We start from the raw sequence: 27,965 nt of genomic DNA on the forward strand, positions 1-27,965 counted from the left end.
CTTTGCTTCCACCTCACCATTTTTTTTCTATGAATATTTTATAAATGGACTACTATTACAGAATCAGAATCTATGGATCTTCAGAAAGGGGCAGTTTGATGTAATGGAAAGACAAAATTGCACATGTTAATCTAAGGGAAAAGTGTGTGGTTTCCAAACCAATGAATGCATTTTTTAATAAACATTTGAAATCTATCTTGACTTCTAATGAGATTAAAAATATTGCAGGAGAAGCGAAAAGCTGAAGAAGCACTAAATGAGCTGAAGCGCCAGTATGATATGGAAGTTGGGGATCTTCAGGTGACAATAAAAAAACTTAAAAAAGTGAGTTGAAGCCATGGCGAGAAGTTTTAAAGTGTTTTAAGAGATGCTGATGTTATGAAATGCTTTCCCCAAGATGGATAATCATAATTGTAGCTTTTAAAGTTAATGTAATTAGTAAATGACAATTGCAAATAATTTTTTGTTGTGTTATCATTCTGTGCTGTTGTATTCATTCTGTATAATTTACTGAAATATTTAGGAAGTGGACCAACTGCTAGCCAAATTCTGTTGCTGAATAATTTTGTAGGTCATCAAGCTGTTAACACTGCAGTTACCTAGTCTTGTATTTGATACATTAGAAATTTTCTAATATATTGTCTCTTAAGTATTTGTAATTTATAGATTTAGATGAAATTGGCAACCCAAACATAATAATTTACAGCAATATGGTGCCTTTTAGCAGCTAGTGCATTTCTCTCAAATGTTTATGGTAGATGTGGGATTAAGCTGTAATTTTAAACTGATATTACTAGTCTCAACCTAACTTCAGCCTCATCTTTTCATTTGATACCTAAGTATAAGGTAAACTGAAGTCTCAGATATGAATATTGGTTTGGGTTATTTTGTAATTCAGTTTTAATTTTGACATGATAAGTTTTACCAGAATTATAGTGAGCAATGAGGATATATTTTTCTTTGTTTATATTGAATTGCACTTAAAAGAGCATTGGTAGAAATGGAAATTTCTCACAAGAAATATGAGAGCTTGTACTACAAATACTACACAGATGAAGTAGTATATAATTATTTTTTTTTTACATTTGTGGGGATGCACCTGTTTATGTCTTCTCAGTAGCTGGCTTCTGTGTCAGTAGTTATGCATGTTCAACACCTACAGGGTGCAAAATGCTCATTAAACATTTTTTAAGTATTGATTTAAAAAATAGTTTAGAAAGCCAGTGTTTTTTGGAGTAATGCTGCCTTCTCACATAGTTGGGAAAACTCTGGGGTTTAAAAACTTTAATAGCTGTAAATTAGGGGTTATTTAATGTGATTTCCATTACTTTTTATGTACTTCGAATCAGAAAAATCAATAACATATATTAATTTTGCATTTTTGATCTTTCTAGCTGGAGGAGCAATCCAAAAATGTAAATCACAGGGAAGATGTGGTTGAATTGAAAAAAAGAATACATGATATGTTGCTGGTAAGACATGTTTATCATTAACATACTAATTTAGCTTCAGTTTTAACTTCTGCAATACAGACTTTATATTTTTTTTAAATTTTTTTTTTTACATTTAGTACTGGTTAACTACAGAATAAACTTTTAAAGTTGTTGATAAGTCTATGAGGATCTTAACTTGGAAAAAACCTTGTCCTATATAAATGCATACACATTTTAAGTGTAACATTGGGAAACAGCTTGAGATTACGTAGTCCCCTTTTTGTGTAACTGAAATGGAAAAATAAAAATAGAGTGGTTCTTGCATGCTGATTTACTGACTTCTCCATTGATTTAAGTTCTTAAATTTGCTTTCCCCCTGTATGCTCAGATATTCTAGTGTTTCATTTTTATTTGATTTTTATGATTTTTATTTTACCGTTATAGTATGTCAACATTTTATGCAGGTGACTATGACAGCTAACATCTAATATCTTCCTTTTTTTAAGGAAAATCAGAAACTTAAGAAAGATCTTTTAGAAGCACAGACAAATATAGCTTTTCTACAGAGTGAATTAGATAGCTTGAAAAGCGAGTATGCAGATCAGACTTTGAACACTGAGAGGTAAGGTACTTCCACAGGATTACATTTTCACCAGGGGAAAAAGATCTTTTGTCTGATGTAGTTACTATGTAAGTTGGTAACTGTTATTTTCTAAATTTGCCATAAATGTACACATTTGACACCATGTGAAGTATGCTATGACTACTCTTTGCTTTTCTTACCAGGTTTCTGAAAGAGCAAGTTCAGGATGTGATGCAAACTCTCATAATCTTGCAAGGAAGCCCATTGATTTTACTGGGACTTTAGTTAGGAATAAAAGTTACAGCATCAGGCAATTTTTTGCTCCATGACTTGCACTCAGATGAATATCTGTATGAATATTAGGGAGAATGGCTTTGGAAGCCTCCCACAACAGTCTCAACCTTTTTTTCTAATATAAATGAAAACCGCTTCTAGATATTAAAGGAGTGTAAATGACATTTTGATTATGTGGTTATCTTCCAGTAACACAAATGGTATTTCAAGGGGAAAGGAGGCAGTCCGTATGGTTATTTTGAGGATCTTTTATTTTTCATTCACAATCTTTGTTGAGATACAGTGGCAGAGGTCAGTGAAGTTACCAAGTGATTTTACTTTGCATAAACTGCTTTTAACATCTTTTTTTTACGTTTTTAACATTCATTTTACATTTAACATTAACATTTTGACATTCAGCAGAAATGTAAACTTAGAAAAACTGAAATATTTCAGAAATATTCAGAAATATTTTGAAATGGTGTTTTCCCCACTGTATTTTTTCACCTCTTATAACTGTTGACTGTTGAGTTTTGTCCTCTGCCAAAAGCAAAATTATAAAAATTAAAAAAGGATATCCTGTAAAATATAACTACTTGGGATTGTTTTCCAGAGACCTAGAAATGATCCGAGAGTATACTGAAGACAGAGATAATTTGGAAAGACAAATTGAAATACTTCAGTAAGTTCTTAGTAATACGGGATTTTATTAACAAATTTTTCCCCAGCATATTTGGGGTAAATGTTTTTGTATGCAAAAGGCTGGGATGAGATTTGGGAAAAAATACCAAGTAAAAATACTGAAATGGCTTCAATTCTCACAGGAGGTACTGTGCTCAGCTCTCATAGAAGGTATTGTGCTGCTAACTCCACTGTGTTACTGAGCCACTAAATCTTCATTGTTTTTTCTTTCTTTTCTTAGCCTCACTGACTTTCATTTCTTCATGATAAGCTCAAAAAGATTTGAGTCTGTTCATTGTATTATAAACATTATTGCTTGGCTCCTTTTTCTATTGACTTCACTTCTCCAGTAGCGCCCTGTCTTACCATTACCTAGAAAGTATTGTGTGTAGTATTATACAAGGTGTACACAGATTTTTGCTTTCAAGCAGAGTCACAATGAACAGGTTTTTTATATCTTTAGTTAATTTCTTTATCCTGAACATATTCTTTCTTTCAGGCTGCTCAATCACACCTGTCTTTAAGACTAACCTCAGCGATACTTAAAGGGTAGTCACTTTGTTTTTCGGAAATGGCTGTAGCTGTCTACTACCCTGTAGCTGTTTTACTGCAGCCATTCCTACCTCAGCTGACCACCAGCTGAGCTACAGACGTGAGACAGTGTTTCCTAGGCTGCCACTGGAGGCTAACCTTCACAGTGTTTTTTTCATGTACAGTCATTTGTTTGAGTGTACAAACAGCACATTTCTAGTTCCACATTACTCTTTAGTGTTTATTGGAAGAAGTTTTTATTTTATTTGTATTTTTCAGTTTTAATTTGTGGTAAGCTAAATAATGTTTTCTTTACTTCTGCAAACTAAACTGTGTTTCCTTGTTAGATCAGCTAATAGAAAGCTTCATGACAGCAATGATGGTTTAAGAACTGCACTTGAAAACAGTTTCAGCAAGTACAACAGATCATTGGTATGTATTTATATTTTTGTGATGTTGTACTAGAAGGTTTAAGAATTAACTCACCAAATACAAATTTGTTTTTACTTGTGTGGATACTCAGAAAATTGAGTTTTATTCAGTAGACTCACTTTGGGAATACACTTGTGTAGTTAAATTTTGCTAGATTTTACTTGTGTGATGTAAAATAATGGAGGTTTTTTAGAGCACAGCTACTTTCTGAGGTGCTTTTGAAAGTAGTGATTTTATTAATATGCTGTAGCCAAATGTATCTGATGAGGTGAATAAGTCAGCAGTTTCTCTTGCACTAAAGGGAATACGTTTCTATTGTGTATGTGGAAGTGCCCTACTGCTGAAAACACACTTTTTCAGAAAACTGCTTTCTTTTAGTAGCGAGGTCTTAGCCTAATGTCACTGGGAAAATGAATAGCAGGGACTGCTGATAATAGGGAGCTCAGTCAGAACCTTTTGTGCCGCGATTGAGAGATGGGACACAGCTTGATCCAAGCAAATGTCACTTCAATTAGCCTAATAGCGTGATTATATACACACAAGCAATTGTTACATCTTACTCTGATAGGTTCAAAACTTGCTTATTCTATAACTATGTAGCAACTCGCGTGAAGATCTCACACTAGCTATTTAGCAATTCAGCAGTAGTTAACGATAACAATGTCTGCAGTTCTTACACCACGTCCTTGGGCAATCTGGCAAACTGACCACCTTATTCCTTGTATAGTCTTAACTTGCTACTTGGTCCCTGTTTCTATACTCTTCAGTAACTTTTCATGTCCCTTATCACCAGGGCTTGTGGCCCACAAGCTCGAGCACGTTCCTTTCAACTGATTGTTACTTGTGGTCCTGCTTCCCAGGCCCTCCTGCACTTTTGGGCTATTGCAACTGTACAGGGATCTGTTGTAACGTGTAACGCTCCATCCTCCAAACCAGAGAAAGGAAGGCTTGAAAGTTACAAAAAAATCTGCTCTATGCTGCCATTTTGCGATATTGGGAAACCTGTTAAACTCCAGAACTAATGATTGGGCAAGTCTTTACATTATCAGGCAAGCAACTAATTGTTTTAGAAGGATGGGGCCAGAATAATGGGCCCACAGAGACAACACTGGACAGGAAGGAGGAAAAATGGGGTCATTGCCTGTTTCCAGCATACCCTACCAATGAACACAAGTGCCTTTTGCTGATACAGGTTACCAGAGACTCACTGTAGATGCAAAAAGAGATACAATTTCCTTCTGCCATGCTCTGAAACATAAAGGAGGAAGATTACAGGGAAAACAGAGGAAATTGTTCACAGTGAATAAACATGTAGAGGGACAGCAGAATATATAAAATACTCTCATGTGCTATCAGTTGAGATTTCTCATCCTCTCCACTATCTCATTCAAGAACTAGCAGGTATCTCTACTGAAACTAGCTCAGCCAGTGACATTTCCCTTTTCAATTTAGTAGTCAACGTGCCATTTTCCTACATATTACTCTTCAAAGTTTATAATATCAAAGTGTTAAAGGTATAGTAAATGAAGTCATCCTCTTGGAATTTCTGTTGTCTTTGGTGGTTGTGTGTAGCTAGCAGGTTCAGTATTAAGGCAACAGTGGAGCCTAAATGCAATGGGCCTTTTAATATCCAGTCCTAGATAAAGCATGAGGTTAATTAAAAAGTAGTTGGATATATATGAAAATACACAGTAATAATTTTGATGCACACTTTTTTCATTACAAATCCAGATGCTTAAACTGTCTTCATCAAACTTTATGCATTTGTTATGCATCTGTTGCAGCGGTTAGCAAACACCTCACCTGGAAGTACCATTTCTAGAAGCAGTCCTAAATTTAATGGTGGACAGTCTCCTCTAAACCCACGGTATGACAGGTAAGCCACATTTGCTTTTATTGAGTTTAAGAAGACTAGAGCATTCCACTTGTCTTAGAAGAGAAAATACTGTCAAATAACAGAGAATAGTTCTGTCTGATTCAGAAGGAATGTGTAACTATAGCATATGATACAAAGTATACTGAAGTCAATAGGAATCTTTTCAATGACTTCAGAAAGCCCAGGAAATTTCTTTTCAGTGCAAATCATGAACTTACAGAGAGTGTGGACAGCCTCTTTTTTGGTCTTGAACTCCTCTTTTTTTTTTTTTTTTTTTTTCTTTCTCTTGACTGTAGCTTGATTCTCAGCCTCCCCTTCTTGTCTCCAAGAAACTATAAAAGTCTGCTGAGGACTTCTGTTAGCTAGCTTACTCAGTACTTATGAAATAAAACATTTTTGGTCATAACATCAGCTTGTATGTCTGATTTTCCTGGGTAATGATTATTATAAAAGTATGTGGGCCTAATTCTTCCAACAAATAAAGTTCCTCATCTCACACTGACATGCAAGAGTAGTGAATGCACTTGAATATTAATGGGGTAAGAGCCACAGATTATTTATCTAAATGCAAATATCAAATAGTCAGAGCTACTTTGATTTTGTACTTACTGGATGTAGGTCTTTGATCAGAGGTTCCGCAGATCATTGCAGAGGCTCTCACTGAAGTCTGGCACTGGATCCATAAAAAAAAAAAACAACCCGAAAAAATGTGTGTCCTTACTCAGATGATAGCTTGTTTTGTCTTCTTTTTCTTTCAGTGGTATTTCAAACTATAGTGTGTTCTCTATTAGAGTTCTTAGTAGTCTGTATTTTACATTTTGTCAGAGATTAATATCTTTGGTAGGGATTAAGTTAGTTTCTGCTTCATACTAATAACATCCCCATTCATTCAATAGTGTTGCTTTTGTTCTGCTGTCTCCATGTGAGATGTGTTTGCTGGCTGTAAAGTTTTGCTTGTCACAAAGTGACTCCTTCTGCTTAATGCAGATAAAACCAGCTCCCCTCTGTTGGACGCTGCAAATTTTGAGAGGCATCCGCTACTAAGTTGCATATTATGTTGAATAATTTTCTGAAGGGATAACTAAAACCTCTCTGAAGGCTTAGTGATGTCCTTCTCTATGAATATTTTTTAGTACCTGCCACATGGTGCAATCTTCGTATTCCTACAAAAATGAGAAATGCAAGCTGCTTTAGAAGAAAGTTTATGTGGCAGGAATAAAACTGGCTCTTAAGAGGTGTGACTTTGTAGTATTGAAAGATGGAAGGAGATATGAATGTCCCCAGACCTGTTAATTTTCAGTACTTTGTCTGTCTGCTGGCATCAGATCAGCATTAAGAAACACTGTTTTGCATTCTAATATGTTTTAAGTGATTTACATTAGTAAGTATACTTTTTTCAGCTGTATCATACATCTTGGTCTAACTTGCTTTAAGCACATATGAAATTCCCAGCACTGAATACATGCTTCAGTGAGACTGAAAATTGAATACTAAAGACCTTTATTTCAGGGAGTGCCTGACAAGCTTAACTTTGTTATAGCATGCACCTTTCCTCTGTATTTCAGTGGTTTGGTATAGGCTAGTAGGTGCATGAGTACAAATAGCATGGATGCTGTGATATTCCACAGTAAAGATCACACTCATTCGTGTGATTATTCATTAGCCTGAAAGGATGTAAATTAGATGAATCTGAATGTTGTTGCATTGGACGGTGATGCCTCTGTCACCCCTGTTTGGCCACTTGCAGAGAGGAATCATATTGGACTCAATAACAGCTTCATAATTTAGGGATTCTCCCCAGTGTACTCTTCTATGGTGTGCCATTGCACTGGGAACTCCCAACACCTCTGGCAGTAAACTATCTTTACAAGTATTGATGCTGACCTTGCCTGTTCTAGCAGTTTAGTGCTTCACATTAGTTCCCAACAGGACAGAGCCAAACTGGTTCTCTCTGCTGCGTCTTGGAGATCTTTTCTACCTCACTTAAATTTGTGCCTGTCTGTCTTACTGCAGGAGTAAGTTAAGGATTGTAGCCACAGTAAACTTCTTTAATAGAGTGAATATTAAAATAATCTTTTTATCTTTCTTTTCTGTAGTTTCATTTACATAAATAAAAACTAAATTGTTTTTTTCTGTAAGCCATACTGTCATCGCTGCATCCATTTAAGTATTTTTATATCTTACAGCAACCAGAATGAAAAAAAACATAATGAAAAGGCCTTTGAAGGAAGGGTGAGGGGAAAGAAAGGACTTTTGTGTAAAGGTTTAAGTTTGGTGTAGCCTACCAAACTGCAAGAAAACACATTTCAGTAACTTGTTCCACCATTACTGATCTCCTGAACTTGGTTACCTTATTTTCTATATTTACAACTGTTACTTACTGCCCTGTGTGCCTCTGTGAGCAAATGCATTCGTTTAAATTAGATACAGTAGGTCAAGGTCATTAAACAATGACTTTTCTGTGTATGAATAAATGCCTACCGAGGCTCGTGAAGTCATCATCAATAACATAGATTATATAATTTAATCTGAGCATTCTAAAAGAAATGATTGAAAAAGTAACTATTTAGAAAGGCAAAATACACCCATATGTGTCTTAAACTTTGTAGTTGGCATTTCTAAGTATTGACTATTCCAGAATGGCTCAGATTTTGTTGAGAAAACCAATTGTGGAATAACTTTTCTTTTTTCCCTCCTGCAATATTTTCTTACTAGATCATCTCATTCTTCTTGTGTGGATGAAGATTATGATTCTTTAGCCCTGTGTGATCCTATGCAAAGGATAAACTGTGAAGTCGACAGCTTACCTGAGAGCTGTTTTGACAGTGGTTTGTCAACCCTGAGAGATTCAAATGAGTATGATTCAGAAGTGGAGTACAGGCATCAAAGGATTTTTCAAAGGTCACAGTGTATGCAAGAAAGCTTTGGTGGTGATGCTTCTGATGCAGATGTAAGTGCCAGAATTACTCCCTCTCTGAGAAAGACCTTTGGTTGGAGACAATGTTAGTTTCCTGTTTCTGAAATAAAATGAATCTTTGTCCATAAGTCAGTTAAAACTAAGTATTTGGGTTATATGCATTTAAATAAGATTAGTGACAACTTTTTTGAGAATAGATTGATAGTTACTCCTCTTTAAAATAAAATGGGTTTTCTTGATAGATTTTTGAGAGAATAATTTCATTTTTGAAGTACATGTGGTTTTCGAAGGTTAAACAGCATGCACACAGAAGCCCATATTCTAGTGATCAAAAAGCAGACACCGTCAAAATAAATAGTTTACTGTTTGCTTTCTGTTACTATGCTGTGGCAGGGAATGAAAAAATCACATATATGAGAAAAAGAATGCTGTTAGTGCATACATTGACATAGTAAGTCTCAGCGATTTTTACAAATTTAGGGAGGTATTATTGTGTTCATTTTATTGTTAATAAAATGGAGAGCTTTACTTATGACTACATAGCAAGACTAGTATCAAGCACAACATAATTTTTTTTTTTGGAACAGGTCCTTTATTGTTCGTTTAGTAGAGACATTTAGTTTATTTGCAGTTGAAAATGCTATGAATAATGCTGATTACAGCTGTGCTGTATTTAGTTTAGCTTGAGTAGTAATAGCATAGACAGTAATGTCTTGTAATGAAATTCTTAATTTTGGTAAAATAAGCTCTAAAAGAAAGTATTTGTTCATTGTAATTATTTTATAAGCTGAAATTTTCCTTATGGAAATTAATTTTTTCATCTGGAAACTGTACTGAAAGCATGTATGCCAAACAGCAAACATGTTTAATGACCAAATATAGGGTATAGTAAACAGCAAATGTGAATAAGAAGAGAATAATCACAGTATTTTGATTAGAATTGCAGAGTTCTGTTTAGTCCTTTATCTCCATTTAATCCAAACTGTTAAAACAAATGTTTTAATTGGTCTTACCTGGGCCTTTCTGAAAAGGCATACTTTTCTCAGTGTAGGTAACACACTAACTTACACTTTCAGGTTCCAGAGATCAGGGATGAAGAAGCATACAGTCCTGACAACAGCAGTACAGTATTAGACTGGAAGCCCTCACGACCAGTAAGTCGAAGCAGCTCAATTGCTTCAACAAGGAAATACATATCTGCTCTCAGCCCTCAGGTAACCAGTTTCTTAAGGGGGGGAAAAAAAAAAGTGTTTGATATGGAGAATATTTTTATATGAATTGAAATAGAGGGGTTCTTTTTATTTTCAGTCAGATGCAACTGAATGTACTCCAAAATACCCCAGTTCAGAGAAGGCTTACAAGATTGTTCTTGCTGGAGATGCAGCAGTGGGAAAATCCAGTTTCCTTATGAGACTTTGCAAGAATGAATTTCGAGGCAATACCAGTGCAACCCTAGGTATAGTTTGTTGTTCCTAGTACTGAAGTGAGTTCTGTTGTTCTGCAGAAGTGGGTGAAAAGGTTACCCTCTGTGATTGCTTACCATGATTTCCTGAATATGCATATGCAATTTCTTAGGCTGTGAGATCTAACTGAATACTAAAGCTTGGAAGTACCTAACTGCTGTTTTGAGTGGATAACAGGGTATTGCTCTAATTTAGTTTCTCTTTGCAAAGCATGAAGCCTGTTTCTGAACAACCCAAAGCACGAGAAAATGGAATTTCAGTCTAATGGACTTAGAATGTGTGTGTGATCCTTTGTCCATTTTTTCATTGCTTGCTTGTCTTCTCAGTGCTTTCCTGTTTCCTTTGTATTTCATACTATACTTTGATGTCTTTCATACTATTTTTTGTCTCCATTTCTTCAAAGTGTTATTGAAGCTTTGCTTTAAATGCACCTGGAGGGATTTCTGACTGACTTGTGTATGTTATTGTAGCTGTCAGCTAACAGACTTGTCTTACTGATTCCAAAGATTGAAATTTTGTCTTCCAATTAAACTGTATTAATATATTTGTTTTGTTACCTCTGAGTCAGGATTTTTGTTCTGATTTATCTTTTTCCTCATTAACATTAGAAATAAAGTCTGTTTTATAAAACATTTTCTCTTACTCTGTAAAACTATTTAGCAAAATAAAGCAGAGAGAGATCTTGTTTGCTGGTGATAATGCCAAATTTGTATCAATGCTTCTGGGAAGATGTGTGGGTAAAATGTTTCTTTAAATATTTTTCTGAAGACAAATTAATACATTAGGGAATTATTGCAGTTCAAGGCTATGTGAACGAATGAAATCTCATCATCTATTAAGACATGAATTTTAAAGTAACTGTTGTATTTGGCATATAACTTCATTTTCCTTGGGTTTTTTAAGGTTATTGATGTTTTTTTGTTAGACTATACACATTATTCTTTTCAGGTGTGGATTTTCAAATGAAAAGACTAATTGTTGATGGAGAACCTACTGTGCTACAACTATGGGACACAGCTGGGCAGGAAAGGTTAGTGATTCTCTACACGTGTGTAATTTCAATATTTTTGTTTCTAAAAAATATTTGCCTTTTTTCATCTAAGTGAAAAATATTCCACTGAATATTGTATGGCCTTATAGTAAGTCAGTATGGCTGTATATGAATGTCTATAAACAGATGTGATTTTGCTCTGCTGAGACCCCAAGACAGAGATGGAATGTTTATTTGTTAGCTTTGGTGGTGCCTAGGGTAATCCTTTCTGCAGAAAGAAATAATTGAGGTTCACCACAGCAATAATAACTTTAAATCCATATGTCACTCTTGCAATACAAGAAGATGCTGTAGATCTACATTGTTTATTCCATTTTTAGTCTTCAGCTTTCTTTGTCCATACAGACCTTTTTTTTTTTTCTGAGCAGGCTTTATCTTAAATACCTCCTTCTCTTCACCCTTCTCTCCTCTTCTTTCCTTGAAAGTCTTGATCCTGATTTGCATTGTATTTAGTGTGTGAAAACTTCTTCTCAAAGCCTTTAAAAATGCTTATGGCAAAACTGTACAGATTGTTGAATGTATATGCAAGGGTTTTCAAATTTTAGTGTAGAATTTCCTCAAAATCTTATGACATCCTTACTTGAGAGCCATTACTTTTTTTGCTGACAGCTTTTGGATCTTATTAAGAGGTTATTCTAACACCTTGGAAGTCAGTTTAATCTGTTCATTGACCAAGATTTGTATTGGGCTGTGTGTGTTTACTTTTGCCTGAATGAGTGATTATGTGAAGTAGGTAGTCAGAGGCCCAATCATTCTCCTCCTACACAATAAATTTGTGAATAATATTTCAGTGTATAATGTAAATGCCTAGTTGCTGTACTTGGTTGTTAAGGAGGTTGTGTTATGTTAATGGAAAAGATGACTGAAACTGTTTCATTCCTGGAATAAGTTTGTTGGCTTAATATTTTTTCAAATGTGACAGAGTAACCCACTCAATCTATAAAGTTATGTGTAAGTGAAGAAGCCTTTCCACCTAATCAGAAGTTCAGCGTGAAGCAGATTATTTTTTTGGTAAATGCACTTTAGATTGTTTTGATACCAAAAAACCTAGTTGCTGTTTAGGATAGAATCCTGTGGATCCTTACGGAGCATTTGTAGACCTGCATCAGCAGTTTTCAGGAACTACTTATGAAAAGCTACGAGAAAACTCATCTTGTAATGTGGAGATAATTGTACTCAGTAGTGCAATAAAGTAGTGCTGTGTTCTTAATGATGTTAAATGGAATTCTTTTTTAATAATATGGCCTTATGCAAATGTTATTTTCTGAAAGATTCCGAAGTATTGCTAAATCATACTTCAGAAGAGCAGATGGTGTCTTATTGCTATATGACATAACGTGTGAGAAAAGCTTTCTTAATGTGCGAGAATGGGTGGATATGATTGAGGTAAGACCCTTAAGTTTATACAACATATACTTAGGTTTTGCTTGCATTTGTGACCTTATTATTTATAAAATTTGAAAATCTGTATGTTGGAATTAGCCAGACTGCAGACTTTCATAGCAGTGGAAGCTACATGGAAGTCCAAAATGTATCCTGACATACTCAGTGTTAAAATGGATACATCTTTTTGTATAAAAGGGTATCGTGTAATCACACTCTTCCCATTCACTTCATTTTGAAATGAACATGACAGCGCATTTCAGATACCCTTTTGTGGATGGCTTGACTGTTCCTTGGAGTCTTTGCATTTTAAACCAATATGTTAGATTCTGTAGATTAGCTGTAGTTCAAGTGAACTTTTCATTATTTCTTTCTACTATTACTTCTTGTTTGTTTATTTGAATACAAATTTTCATTTAATGAAAAGAGGGTTTATTTCATATCAGAGGTGTTTAATAGGAGGGAAATTGATAAGCACAATCTTTAATTCATCATCTGAAAGCCATTTCTTTTAATCATGGTATAGGACGTGGTCATTTTTTCCATATTAATTTTGTCATATAGCATTTGGATACCGTAACCATTTCCATTAGATTAAGCTCACACATGAAATTTCTTGCTGGGAAACAAGGAAGGTTATGGGAATGGAAGCACATCTTTGCAGGCAGATGTTCAAGCTGGCTGCTTAAATACGAACTAGCCCTTGAAAAGCTGTCAGCATGACTGATAGTTGCTCATTTTTTGTGATAGTGCACAAGACTTTTTTGTGGGAAGGAAATCATTATGACATAATGATGCTATTTAATTTTTTTTGTATCCTGAGTGTTCTAGCAATAAGGAAATAAAATTCTCTTTACAGGATGCAACTCATGAGAATATTCCAGTTATGATGGTGGGAAACAAAGCAGATCTCCGTCAAGCTGTTACAGAACATGGGCAAAAATGTGTGCCTATAAACTATGGAGAAAAGCTGGCTATGGTAAGGTCCAAGTCTACCACTTTAGTATACAATGGACTTAAGAACTTTAATCTGAAGACCATCTCAAAAATTAGTAAACAAAAGTAATTTTCTGGTCATTTGTTCAAATCTAGTAATTAGATTTCACAGATACTTTTCAAGAAGACTATCCTATCTTGATGGTGTTTGCTGGGCTAAAATCACATCTCAGTGGCCATTAAGCTGAAGTTCATTATTGGCTGGGATAGTCTTCACAGTCTTTAAATGGTGAAAAAGTGGATGAACTAGAAGACTACGATTTTTTTCTATTGCCAAAGAGAAATTGTCAGTGCAAATATGAAGCACACTACTGAGCATATGAGGCTTTTCACTTGGCTTGTGTCTGTCCAGATTTTGAGTGGAGTATTTTCATCTTCAAGAGACTATCTTGTATCTCCGCCATATCTGCAGAAAGGGAAAAGGAACTGTCTGCTAAATGTATGGACAAGTTGGTTTTTTTCAGGTATTTTTATGGGGGATAAAGGATGCACATTTCCCATATTTTGCAGAAAAAAATGTAGAAATTTTAGTCTTGTGTTGCTGAGTGCCTGCACAATGGATAGATTATACTGGGGCAGGTATCATGTTACTTATGGAATGGTATTTCTCGCTAACCTAGAATACCAGATGCTGAGGTTTATGAGTAACTACAAGCTGGATTCAGTAACTTGTCCTAGAAACTCTTCCTATTTTGCAGTCTTGTGGACAAGAAGATAGAGGTTGGACATTAAGACAATGATGTGTTTTTATTCAGTTTGTTAATTCAGAATATATGGAATATAAAAAAAAGGTGCAATTAAAAGGCAATTACTGCTTTTCTTTCACAGTACTAAAGTGAATATATTGAAGAATTAAGAGTACCAGAAGAAATCATGTTCATTTAAATGTGTGCCATCTTTCTTTGTATTATTGAGGAAACCATTTGTAATTGAATGTACATATTCACATGGGAACTGTTTTAGATTAGTGGGTGTAACATTTTATTTTTACTTACAGACTTATAATGCGCTATTCTGTGAAACAAGTGCTAAAGACGGATCTAATATTGTAGAAGCAGTTCTTCATCTTGCTCGGTAAGTAGCTATGTTACTATTTTCGAATAAACACATCTGAGTATATTTAATAAAAAAAAAATTATATGTGAGCATACATACGGACACACATGTACATTTAAAAGACACACATGTACCAATATAAAATTCAGCAAACAAAGCATAAAAAAGAATACCATGTTAAATCTTTGTAGATAAATGCAAGACAGGATTTATTCTCAGTTTAATCAAGTAACATTTTTGCTTGCAAATGTTACAAAGCTGTCTCAGTAAGTTATATTTAAATTAAAGCTCAGTTGGGGGCCTCACAATTTAAAAACCCGTTTGGTGAATGAATTGTGTTTTTTAATGGTACATGGGTTTACTTTCTTAATTCTTTCTTAAATTAATTTAATATGTGTATAATTCTATGTATAATTAATTCTTAATTATTTAACATATGTTATTATATATTCAGTTTTACAACTGGCCATTCTAATCCCACATATTTTCTTTGGTATCCCTTTCTCTAAATTATTTAAAAGAGAAATTCTGATTATATTCATTTAGCAATCTGGTATTTCTGTGATAATATGTGAGCCAAACATTACTCTTCCACTACCTTTCCAAACTGTTGGTGGTTACCATATAATTTTGAAGTGCTACAGTATGTAATGAATCCTCAGCCTCTGATTTTTCAGTTTAATATTGGAGCTCAAGGCCAGAATTACAAACCGTATTCATGTGATTTTTGCAGAAGCCTAATGCAATAATCAAACTTTTTGACATTCGTTCAGTATTTGTTCATTCATTGTTAAAATGCTACTAATTGACATGGCTTGAATACAAAATACTGGCTTTCTAGAGAGGTTCATTGCTTCTTTGCGTGGGACTTTCAAGAGCACCTGTATTTTCAGGAAAATCACAGGCATTTATTTGTCTGTCAATGTCGATATTAAGTTAATTACTGATTTATTAAATGACTTATGTCCAAGAACCTGGCCATTAATGCAGCAGTGGATTCTGAAATTAGAGAACATAGATATGACAATTATATAAAAGTCACAGTTGGAAAATTATCTCTAATGTTTAAACATGATAACTTTGTTTAACTGTTTCAAGGATAGACTGTTTTGGCATTTGGAGCCTCTCATTTCAGAATCTGAAAAAAAAAAAAGGGAAATGTTTTTCTTCACAAGGTTTATTGGACCTCAGATGGTCTAGGCATTACCCAGAACCTTGGTATGGAATGGTTTTCTGCAATTCCTTTACTCAAGTCAGTAATCTGTATACTTTGAAAGAACCTTTCAAAGCAAGAAATCTTAGAGCTGGTGTTTGACATTCTAGGGGGCCTATAATATGAATACAGATCAATAATCACTGATACTTACACAACTTTTAAGTCTGCATTTATAATAAAACATCCAACAATGTGATTTTTTCTCTGATGGTAAATTTATACCTGAAATTGCAGTTACTTAGTTTTATACTTTCAGCTATGAATATATTCTATTTCTATGGTAATATACTGAAGCAAACAAATTAAATAAAAAGAAAAGGAAAGGGAAAACAGTACATTGTGGAGATATTACATACCAGAAATCATTACATTTCTATCACTATGATTTGTATAGAAATATTGATATGATTCTCAAATTGGAAACTTAAGACATACTGGTTCTGTGCACTAAAAAGCATAGCTTTAACCACGCAATAGATGATGGTGTTCTCTGTGAGATGTACTGGGAGAAACAGAACAGTGAACATGAATAGAGATGTATTAATTGGGTGCATTTTTTGTTTGTTTGGTTTTTACAGTGAAGTGCGAAAACGAAGTGATAATCAAGATGATGTGAGGTCAATAACTAGCCTGGCTGGGACACCTGTCAAAGAATTGACACTCAGGAAAAACTGTTGCAATGTTTAAGTGACAGATACTTTTTCCTGACCTAAATAACTTGTGTATTTTAAAAAGAAAATAATGAAGGATTTTAATATTGTTTCTTTTTATGTGGATTTATACATCTCTGTATTTAGAAATTGCACATCATGTTAAAAATCCAGACTCTACTTTCTGCTCATTGATATTTGTGCACTTGCCCATAGGCTCTGATTTCACCTTTCCTAAGTAAGTGAATGAAGTGAGCTCAGAATCAATGCTATAGTAGTCACTGCATAAAATATTATGATATATTTTACTGTCTTTACCTGCTTGTTTCTTTGTTTCTTATGTATAGAACATGGTAATATCATATATCACTCATAGGAAAAGAAAAAATAGCAGCTTCAATTAATTTAATATCTCTCTGCTTCTCTAGGTTTTTTTTTTTTTGAAGGCCTTAAGTTATTTGTTGATGAAACTTTTCCCAAGAAAAACTCAAACTATTAAAAGGTTGCCTAGGTCCAGGTAAACCCTAAGTTCAAGGGCATGAAGCAGAATGGTCTCTTGACAGGAGAAGACAGTGTGGCTGGTACCTGGGGTTCTGGTATAATTTTGCAGAAGTTGGTGAGTTAGAATTTATTTAATTTTGGGAGTTGGGGCTTGATTCATAACTGAGAAGTAGACTTTACATCTGATACTACTGGCTCAAAAGTGAAACGAACATGTGCACGGACCATTACTGTTCAAAATTTGAGAGAGACTGTAATACCTGTAGGATTACTGAATCTGCCCATTTGTTTAGACTAGGTTGTTATTAGTGTTACAGAGAGATATGGGTTGTAATTTTTCCCTTTTTTTCTAAATGTCTTCCATTCAGACACTAACTGAGGGGTTGTAATGGTACACGGGAGTCTGTTTCAATGGATATTCTTTATGCATTTTTTAGGTTTTAAATCTGCAGGTGAAAGAATTGCTGCACATGCACAAGCATCTGTACAAACTGTTCGTTAAAAGAAGTCCCTGAAATGAACAGCAACCACAAATAAGAATTCCTTTGCCCGATTTTAGGAAAATTCTGAGAAACGTACCAGTGAGTGGTAGCTTTAGCTGTCAGCATCTCTAAAAACTGACTCAGTATTGTTTATAATAGTTCCCAACAGTCCTACAGTGTAGTAAAAATTGCAGGTATTTCTACAGTTAACAGTTGTGATCCAATTCTCAGCTTTCCCTGATTTTGATCAGAATGGGTTAAGGGACCCTTGAATGCCAGCAAACCTTTTCAGTCTTTTCTGTGTATATTAGCAAAACATCTCCAGGCTGAAACCTAGCTTAGTAAATCAACCTCGGATAAATTTTTATGTACTGGTTGGCAACCCATATGACTAGCAGCTGTTACTGCATTTTATCAGCACTGTGTTTGAACCCTATAGCCTGTGCTGTGTTATCAGTATAAAGTGTGGAGTTCTCAGAAACAGGATGGTTCGTCATTTAAAAAAAACGTACAGTTTTAAAGTAGGAAGAGCAGTGTTTTTAGGCACCATTTCAAACCTCTAGATCAGAGCATTTAATCCTCAGGTAACTATCTGAAAGCTTGTTCTTAACGAGATAGAGAAATCTAATGCCAGAAGGAATAAGACATTTTATTTCACTGTATTGTACTTCAGTTCTAGAAGAGAAAACACATTTCGTGTCCTTTTTCAAGTACTAAGGGAATCTTCACACTCTATTCCATGCAGGATACTTTAGGGCTGTAGCATCTTCCCACCCAACAATACAAAATGCCTCACTGTAGTCCTGAGAATTAGCTGGAGCAGGTGGCAGAGAATGAAGGAGATGTAGGCGTATCAGGAATATGCCAGGTTACATATGTATTGTTTACTATTAACCCTGTATTTAAACAAGAAAATTACAGCTGTGATTAGCTTCTCTGAGGAGAAAACTGTGCTTAACTGAGTGCATTGATGAGGGCTGCTTCTGTGTCCTTTAGGTGTAAAAAGCTTCTCTCTCTCCAGAAGAGTGAAATGGAAGTAGAGATAACGTGGGTTGTACTTGAAGGTAGTTCTTCCTGCAGCAGTAGGGAGGAGAGGAGGAGATGATCCAGTGCTTGGTTTCTGAAGAGTAAGTTTACAACATGTAGGCATTTGCGTTTTCTCAGGATGAGAAGGTCATGGTTATAAGCTTTTCCTTACATTCCAAAATATTGCTCTTTCAGTGTTATTAACTTCTGTTAAATTGTAGGGCTTAGACTGAGGCTCGGTGTTCAATGTGTGTCTTCTGAACCACAAGTGTTTTACCAGCTCTGTGGTCTTGGCCTGCAGTAAATGAGGTGAAATATGTTTGCCTAAACCTTGTTGATACACCTGCATGAGGAAAACATTTTTGTCATATACAGAGAATCACAAAGTTGTTTGCAAGAAGGATTTCTGGAAGTGGTTTTGTCACACCTCCCAAACACCCAAGCAGAGATGGACTTTTTTCAGCCCTAGATCAGATTGGCTGTGGGTTTGGCTAGCCAGGCTGCGGAACTCCTCAAAGACAGAGATATGACCACCGTTCTAGGCAACTTGTTCTCATGCTTGCACTCCCCTTCTGGATAAAAATTTCTCTCAGTGTCCAACCTCAGTTTCCCAAATGACTACAAATTTGTAAGTGTTTCCCCTCATTATATCATCTCCTGATACCAAGAAGAGTTTGGCTGCTGTATTGGTAACTCCCCTTTCAGCATCTGTAGGCCAAGATTCCCCGTGGCTTTGTCTTCACTGGTATAATGACATTGTGAGATAAGACATGCAAATGTGGGTTCCACATCCCAGAGTTAGCAGTGTGTGTGCATGTGCAGTAATTACTTTCATAGATAAGATTATTAGCATACAGAGAGTGTCATGTGAATGTACATGCCTCTAAAGAGCTTGGTTGAAGGATGTGAGTTCAGGGACCTGCCTTTACACCTATTTTTCTCTGTCTTCAGGATTGGTGATTTATGCTTTGGGTGCTTTTTTTCATTTACTTAAATGACCAAAATCTCTCTTGATTTATTTGGCCCAATTATATAAACTGAATCCCTTTTTTTAAGCTCTGTAATTTTTGTGTCATGTAAGGCAACTTTAAATTGAAACAGTGTTGTTTTTTAAAAAAGTTTCAGGGTTGAAAACAATTATCAAAGTTTTACCTTGGACTAGTGTTATGGTCAATGTCTAAATGACTAAAAAAAGCACTACCAAATGGGGATGTAGCTATAGCTCAGTTGGAACTAGTTTTAGAAATCCTGTGATGATCAGCTCCATCAAGTCTGAATATTCACATGATACCATGCAGAATTCATGTTAAAACAATAGAACTTTGAAAAAAAAAAATTAAATTCAGGAATTAAAGCATGTATTTGTAAATGGAAATAATTAATATAGTGAAGTTTTCTGTTGTTTTGCTTTGAAAAGTTACCTTGCCTTCTACCTAAAATGTTAAACGGCAAACATCAGCTTTATGCTCTGACATAGTTGCACTATTTTACTTTGAATGTTTTTATGGTTTTGTTTAGTACATAAGAACTATTCATTTAATTGCACAGTTTTTTTTTTAGTTAGTGGATGTGTTCCTTTAATACATGTATTTATTTTAAAAGAAAAGGCCTTTTGTGTTTTTCCTCATGATCTGCAAATAAATTATTTTTATTCATTGACATGGAAGTATTAATACTGTATTTGTTTTTATCCTTTTTAAATTGTGGCATAGTACATGTTTCTGAGGTAATAAATTCTGTGAGACACTCTGAAAATGTTTTGATCACATAAGTTCTTGTAACCACTTTGTGCCTGTTTAGCATACATTAGTAGCTTCATAAGACAAGCTGCAGTACAGTTAGAAGTACTGTTATGGCCTAACATAGCTGAAGTATTTTTCTGCGTAATTATTTTTGTATTAACTACAAAATCCTCTATTATTTTAGGAAAAATAAATTACAGTTTTAAATGCTATAGCCTGTTAAAATATATTCCAAGGAAAATATCTAAGGGCCACTCCTGCAAGGAGCATCATGTAGATGTGCACCCATGCAAATCCCCAATTAAGCTAATAGGTTCTGTGCTAGTGCAGGCAATCGGCTCATATATGGATCCTCCTAAAGAGGTTTTCTTTTTTCCCCAATCCACTGCTGTACAACAGTGCTAGGTAACTTTTTAGGCAAAAAAGATTTCAGTGAAAGATCACTAATTCATAAACCAAAGAGATATCAATTCATATAGTCAAGGCACTTTCTTGTATTACAAAGAAACCTATTTCCAAGATGTTTCTGACTGTATTAGGCAATTAAAGAAATAGACCAATATCTCACGTGCAGTTCAAATGCCCTTTACCGCTACCCCTGCTAGATTTGATATAGCATGTAATGCTATCACTCTGACCCTGTCCAGGCTACTTACGGATTGGGGAAGGTTTTTACAGCACCAGTTATTTTAGTATTTCTCTCCTGCTGTATTACTATCAGACATAATCCTTTCTTACTGGTATCTTTAGGACTGGTAACATCAATATTCATCGTAATGCATTTTTTTTTCACCTATCTTGTTTTGTGAGAAAATTTTTCTTATGGTAAAAAAAAAATTGACTCAGATATGTGGAATGTAGATTCAAATGTATTACACAGTTTGTAAAAGAATTCCTTTTTCTGCCATCTCTGGTATTTGAGTTATGGCTATAGATACAGTTTCTAGGATATTAGTCATTAGGTGGGTGAGTAACAAATAAACCCAAGCTGTGAAGATTTCCCACTGAATATAAAGTGAAGTATTTGAAACAGAAGTGTATTTTCTTACTAGTATGAGGAAGAAATTCAGTGCCAATTGCATGTGCCAGCTTTTATTAAAAGTCTGTATATTATATAAATAAGGCTTTAAATTGTGAAAACTTTTGAAACTTTAATTTATACTGTTTACAACTAAAACTGTGGTTTTCATGAAGCTTGTTCTTCCTCAAAACTACAGATCACAGCATTCGCTGTAATTTTGTACATACATATGTTTAAAAGGGACTGCGTTTTCTGTATTACACATTGCTGTGTAATACAATATGCTTCAATAGCCATTTTTCTTCAGTGTATTTTCTTTTTGTCAGAGCTTATGAGCAGTAGTCCAGCATAGCATCTGTAAGCTTGAGGTAACCTGTCAGTTTACTGCTTTTAGGGCTCACCAGTTTCTGTGGCCAACAGCATACAGGAGTGAAGCAACCGCTGTATCTCTGTCTGCCTTCAACTTCTTAGCCTCAAGGAACAGTTATCAACTATCTGAGCTGAGAGATGTGCCTCACTGTGTCCCAAATAAGTCTTAAAATTATGCTGCTGTATCTGTTTACAGAGATACTTTAACCACTCTGTCTCTCACCACTAATATGTGGTATTGGTAGGGTTAGAAAGAAAAGAAAAAAGCAGCCAAAGGTAATAAGCCTATTGCAAATATGCCCTGTGTAGCACTCTAGACCTCAAACAGAAAATACCTAGGGATACATATGTCAAAGAAAACACTGCCCCAAAACTCAGATTAAAAGCTGCTTCAGATAAAATTGTCAACCTGAGGTTGCCATAGAATCACAGAATCATTTAATTTTAAAAAGACACTTAAGATTATTGAGTCTAACCATTACTCTAACACTGCCAAGCCCACCACTAAACCATGTCCCTAAGCGCTGCATCTACATGTCTTGTAAATACCTCCAGGAATGGTGACTCAACCACTTCCCTGGGCAGCCTGTTCCAATGCTTCACCACACTTTCTGTGAAGAAATTTTTCCTAATATCCAATCTAAACCTCCTCTGATGCAACTTGAGGCCATCTTGTAACTGTTACTTGGCAAAAGAGACCAATCCTCAGAGCAACCTCATTTCAGATAGTTGTAGAGACCAGTAAGGTCCTCCTGAGCTTCCATTTCTCCAGACTAAACAACCTCACTTCCCTCAGCCTCTCCTCATCAGACTTGTGCTCCAGACCCTGCACCAGCCTCGCTGCCCGCTCTGGCCACGCTGCAGCACCTCAATGTCCCTCTTGCAGCGAGGGGCCCAAACCTGAACACAGCGTTCGAGGTGCGGCCTCACCAGTGCCCAGGACAGGGGGACCATCGCTGCCCTGGTCCTGCTGGCCACACTGTGTCTGGTACCAGCCAGGGTGCTGCTGGCCGCCTTGGCCACCTGGGCACACTGCTGGCTCACGCTCAGCCGGCTGTGGACCAGCACCCCCAGGCCCTTTCCCACCAGGCCCTTTCCAGCCGCTCTGCCCCAGCCTGTAGCGCTGTGTGGGGCTGCTGTGACCCAAGGGCAGGACCCGGCACTGAGCCGTGTTGAGCCTCATAGAAATGGCCTTGGGCCATTAATTCCTGCCCTCCAGCAGATCAACACTTCCCCCACCTTGGTGCCATCTGCAAACTTACTGAGGGTGCACTCGATCCCCTTATCCAGATAATTGATAAAGATATTAAACAGAACTGCCCCACCCCCCACCCCCCCCCCACCTCCAGTACTGAACCCTGGGCAGCACTGCTTGTCGCTGGCCTCCAACTGGATTTATCTCCATTCAGAACACCTCGTTGGGTCTGACCATCCATATTGATCCAATAGGAACTTTCAAGCACTTTGTTGCCTGGCGTCTTCTCAGAGATACATTCTTAATAAGTACAATACTCAAAATACCAAGTGTACTCCATTTTAGTGAAAAGTATGGTAGCTGAGAACAACCTAAAAGAGACTTCATGGATCTTTAAGTTAGTCCTTAGATTTACTGGGAGAACTGCTATGATGTATGTTCCTAGGCTTCTGAACACTGCTGCTTTCCTGAGTACTGCTGACATCTGTCCTTGAAAAGTTTTGACACCTTGAGCTCCTTGATGAGATGAGTTTAGAGTAACACTGGCTATCAGTACACTGTGTATCTCTTTTTGTTTCTAGGCTTGGAGCAAAACTTTGACCTCTCCTTGGCAGTTCCCAAGGAATCTTAGATTTGCTTGAGTTGTATTATGTAGCTACTCTGAAGCTCGCAAAGATGTTATGTTCTCATGTATATCAACCTCCGATTTAATTGGAGTTAGAGCAACAGAAAAAGAGTGCCTTGGGACAGCAGGCATAGTGTGACAGCAAGTCCTTCCTATTCTTCTTACACATGGCTTCACTAGTGATTGGGTCTGGAGCTACATTTGGCATGAACGTGTACTGCTTTCTGCCACAGAGTAGTAAGCCCTGGAAGGGTTGGGTGGGGTGTGTCTCTTCAAAGCCTGAATTCCCTTCTTTTAGAACAAAAAGCTAGTAAAAAAGATATAAAAATTAATTTTCATATTAATTTTTCTCTTTAGATAGTTTCCTCCCTTATTTCTATAACCTATTTTTCCTGTGGCCTTAAAAGTAGTATGAATTAAAATGTAGTTTTGCCTTCTTTATAATTTGTACAAATTAAAAATTATTATTGAAACTGAAATGTTTAGCCATATTTAATACCTGATTCTATCAGCATATAATCAGAAACAATTTATAGTCCTACGTTAAGGGCCTATATCTTCTTACTGACATTTTGGTCAGCTGGGAATTCTAGTTCATAAACTAGTGTTGTAATCCAAGGAAAGTGAGATATGCAGCAATGAAAGTTGATCTTCTCATGGCAACTAAAAAAAAAATACCTTATAGTTTTCTCTTTACACTTTTCTGTTACTTTTTGGAAATAATCGGTAACTTTGCTAAGAACTTGCTATTGGTTTCCTTTTGCTAAAGGTCTTTTTTTGAACTTATTTAAAAATTTAAAAAAAAAATTAAAAAATTTTAAAAAATAAAAATTAAAAATAAACAATAAAAATAAAAATCAAAGGCAGAATCAAGCATAGAATCCTTGAAAGAATGGAGAAAATCCTCCATATGAATTTCTTATTTTTTATGCTCCCCAGCTCCAACTGTGAATTTCCATGTGCAGAAGTGTTATTGTTTGCACCAGAATAAAAGAGCAATGGGAACATTTAAGGTACAGGAAAACAGAAAAAAGGCCGAAGCTACTATATTTAGAACAGAGTACTTACTGCCTCATGGCTTTTTTTTTTTTCCCCCCTGAAAGTAGCTTTCTGCTTTAGTGTGTATCCATTCCTGTAGACTGTTTCCTTTTGTAGTTCTTGGGGAATTGTTCTCTTCATGTCACAGACATATCTTTACAGAGGTAACTGTTTATTGCAGTTGTCAGAGAAGATCTTCAGGCATTTTACAGTACATTTATGAGAAAAGTTCCCTTTATCAACTGAATTAAGTCAAAGTGCCTGAGATTTGGATTGATTCCACTAAACAAACTCATGTAACCTCTATATACCAAAGATGCACATTCTAAGATAAAACAGTGGAGGAAATTAACTGTGTGAAAGATGTCAAACTGAAAACCAGGCCTGTGAGAGCAGACAGTGCTGTATTTAAATTAGATATATAAAGTGATGCAAATAAAAATAGAAGTACCAATTCAGTGAAATGTTTTAGCTAAATCTAATCTAAACTCCAAACTGTGAATTACAGTAACATAGTATAGTAATTGGTATTTTCTAATATATTTCTGCTAGTCTTTATTTTACTCAAAACTATAGACATTGTTCTGGTACTATCAGAGCTGTAACATTAAACTTACGTGTAACCAGAGCTGTGGACCACAAGCATCCTAAATGAACCCTTGCCAACTCTGTAACTATTCCCGTTCTTAACCATTGTCCTTGGTCAAACTGGTCGGAATCTGAAAAAAGCTATATAGATGACACAAATTCTACTCTGAGAGATTTCAGCAAATACACAAAAGTATACTTTTTCCCACATTTATTTGATGAAGTCAGATGACGTGACCAAACACAAGTGATAGTGTAAGGCTGAGCCATGACTAGTAACCCCTTTTTGCACGGCAACATTCTGATTCTGGAAAATCATCTTGGGGGGGGGGGTATATACATATATATGACTATTTATACATACACATTAGAGTATATATACTCATTTTTCTTTTATATACACACATGCATGTGTATATATATGTATTATGTGTGCATATATGCATGTGAAACAGTGACTACTCTCATTCCCTTAAAAAATTAAAGGGATTTTTCACATAGTGGTTTTCATAGAAGGTAACAGTGACATCAGTGTTCTTGTCATCTTTTCCTCAGTGTAAGTCTGCTCTGAATCCAAGGCTGTATCTTGCTAAGCACATACTGGGAACTACTTTTGCTTTTGAAACCCATAGAGTATTTTTAGTGTTTTATTGCAAAGTGCTTTCAACTACCTTGTACATAGAATGATAGAATCATCTAGGTTGGAAAAGACTCTTAAGATCATGGAGTCCAACTGTAAACCTAACAATGCCATGTCCACCACTAAACCATGTTCCTAAGTGCCATGTCTTTTAAATTCCTCCAGGAATGGTAACTCAACCGCTTCCCTGGGCAAAGGTACTGTAATATTTTTTGCATTCTATTCTGTAGTTACTTGGAAAGGTGCATCAACATTTGAGCATAGAAGGGCCTCAGAATGATCCTCTTTCAAGATCTGCATGAGTGATTTAGGTTTCAAGGTGGTCCCAATGAATAAGTAGTGTCTTTCCTAAAGACTTCATGGACCATTTGAGCACTACAGTTCTTACAGAATAGCTGTGCTTTCTGAAGAGGAATGTGAGTAATTGGAGCAGTGAAGTGCTGCAATGGGCATAAAATCTGTCCTTCTTAAATGGGCAACGTACATGGATCATTTTGTGTGTGTAACAGGGAGACAGTTTTTCTTCTGCCTGCTAAAGAAAGACTTGTCTTTTTTTAAAGTGTATTTACAAGTAATGAAGTACTGGGGAGGATAGGAGTCATGCAGCCTGTGTGTAGTGGTTTTCCCAGAAAGCGTGATTACAAATCAAGCTATTAAGTGAGTTCAAAATAGAATATGACACTTTCAGTGAATGGAACAAATAGGTGATGTGGAGTGTGAAATATCTTTGGTGATTAGCTACTGATAGGATTTTGTGGAATAAAAGTGGTAAAATTATACTTCCAAAGAATACATTTGGAGCTAGATGGGGAGCTTTAAAACCCAACCAGTGAAGCACGTAAATACCTATGTAACTTTGAATGAAAGGTATAAGCAGATTTAACCTTGGTCTTTTTATTTAAAGACAAGTTCTGTAAACATTTTGTTAAGTCATAATATTTTATTATATCACATATTTTTCTTACCTGTATCTTAAATTTGAGATTTAAGATTTAGGCAACTGGGTACTTTATATATCAAGACATCTAAAATATTTTCTTCTTCAAAGAAAGTCATACATCCAAAAATGTAATCAAATATCTGAAGGCCAAAAGTTGACCTGCACAGCGTACCCTGAAAAGCTTACTGTTCTGCTCCCAAGTCCTGGAGTCTTCTGGTTCTTATTTCAGTCTTTTTATATTTAACTTTGTTCTGTGTCTCTACTTGTCTATCCATCCCATACTATCACTATTCTCCCTCCATGCTTTCCCATGCCCCTGTCATTCACCTACTGCCAATTATTTGTGTCTTTTCTATTATTGTTTCAGGCATAGCTGTTCCTTTGCAAACTTCCATGCCTTCTGCTTCACTTCGATGTCAGTGCAAGGACTCCTGGGCCTGTCTCTGCTCTGCCTCAGGGAAAACTTTCTCAGATGATCACGTGGGAGTTTCCTTGTCAGCTTAAGGAGCCCAGGTGGTAGACACTTTCTCTGAGAGTGGTTGACATTGGTCTGATTTCAGATAGGAAAATGCAGGTTCTTATCACTGATTCTTGTCATGTAAGAATTTATGGGTGGAGTAGAAAAGTGCAGCACAGGAATCTAAAAAGAGTGCACGTTTGTGTCCCAGGGGTTGATAATTAGATAGCTGTTTAATATTTAGTGACTTCTGTTCTGTCAGGTTAATTACAGAGATAAAAGGTTGCTAATTACAGAATAAATATTTTTGCTGCATTCATCTGGAACATTGTAGTCTCGGGTTAAGTAAAAACTGGAATATGTTCTGCTAGTAAGAGCACAAGTGTGTGAGAAACCAAAAAACATTGGCACACTGAATGAACAAGTTGGGCTCTTTTTCCCCCAGTGTTAAGCTGATTCAGAAGATATTTTTACTGAAGCTAGCTACAGAAGACAGGTTTGTACTATCAAAAAAACCATTATGGACTCAGGACTGATTTTGATCTGTTAGGCCTGGATACATGCTCCAGTCATGTTCCCCATTCACAACGTTTGTTTCCTTTCCTCCTCACTTTGCACATTCATCGTGATTTTTAGCAGGAAGGAAATGGGAGTGAGGTCCAGAAGAAGCTGGAGCATACAAGGAGCATCTGTGGTGCATGCTTTTTAGAAATAGCCTAAGAACTTGGAAAAGGAAATAGTCTGGCTTACATAAATGCATCATCTACTTAGTGTATAATCTCATTTGATCAGAAACTGAA

General features: G+C 35.9%; 1 protein-coding gene across 1 annotated transcript in view; it reads left to right on the forward strand.

The window, feature by feature from the left end:
* RASEF (RAS and EF-hand domain containing) overlaps window positions 1-21,580 on the forward strand; it is a 37,220-nt gene extending 15,640 nt beyond the window's left edge. The window contains exons 4-17 of the mRNA XM_055791563.1: window positions 229-324; window positions 1,395-1,472; window positions 1,940-2,055; window positions 2,903-2,971; window positions 3,849-3,933; window positions 5,718-5,809; window positions 8,525-8,759; window positions 9,803-9,940; window positions 10,035-10,182; window positions 11,138-11,219; window positions 12,512-12,626; window positions 13,483-13,602; window positions 14,617-14,693; window positions 16,470-21,580. Of these exons, the coding sequence (XP_055647538.1) occupies window positions 229-324; window positions 1,395-1,472; window positions 1,940-2,055; window positions 2,903-2,971; window positions 3,849-3,933; window positions 5,718-5,809; window positions 8,525-8,759; window positions 9,803-9,940; window positions 10,035-10,182; window positions 11,138-11,219; window positions 12,512-12,626; window positions 13,483-13,602; window positions 14,617-14,693; window positions 16,470-16,578 (1,560 nt within the window). The 3' untranslated portion in view covers window positions 16,579-21,580. The remainder of the gene's footprint in view (window positions 1-228; window positions 325-1,394; window positions 1,473-1,939; window positions 2,056-2,902; window positions 2,972-3,848; window positions 3,934-5,717; window positions 5,810-8,524; window positions 8,760-9,802; window positions 9,941-10,034; window positions 10,183-11,137; window positions 11,220-12,511; window positions 12,627-13,482; window positions 13,603-14,616; window positions 14,694-16,469) is intronic.
* Window positions 21,581-27,965: the final 6,385 nt, after the last annotated feature.

The sequence above is a fragment of the Falco peregrinus genome, chromosome Z, assembly GCF_023634155.1.
Source record: "Falco peregrinus isolate bFalPer1 chromosome Z, bFalPer1.pri, whole genome shotgun sequence".
NCBI classification, from domain to species: domain Eukaryota; kingdom Metazoa; phylum Chordata; class Aves; order Falconiformes; family Falconidae; genus Falco; species Falco peregrinus.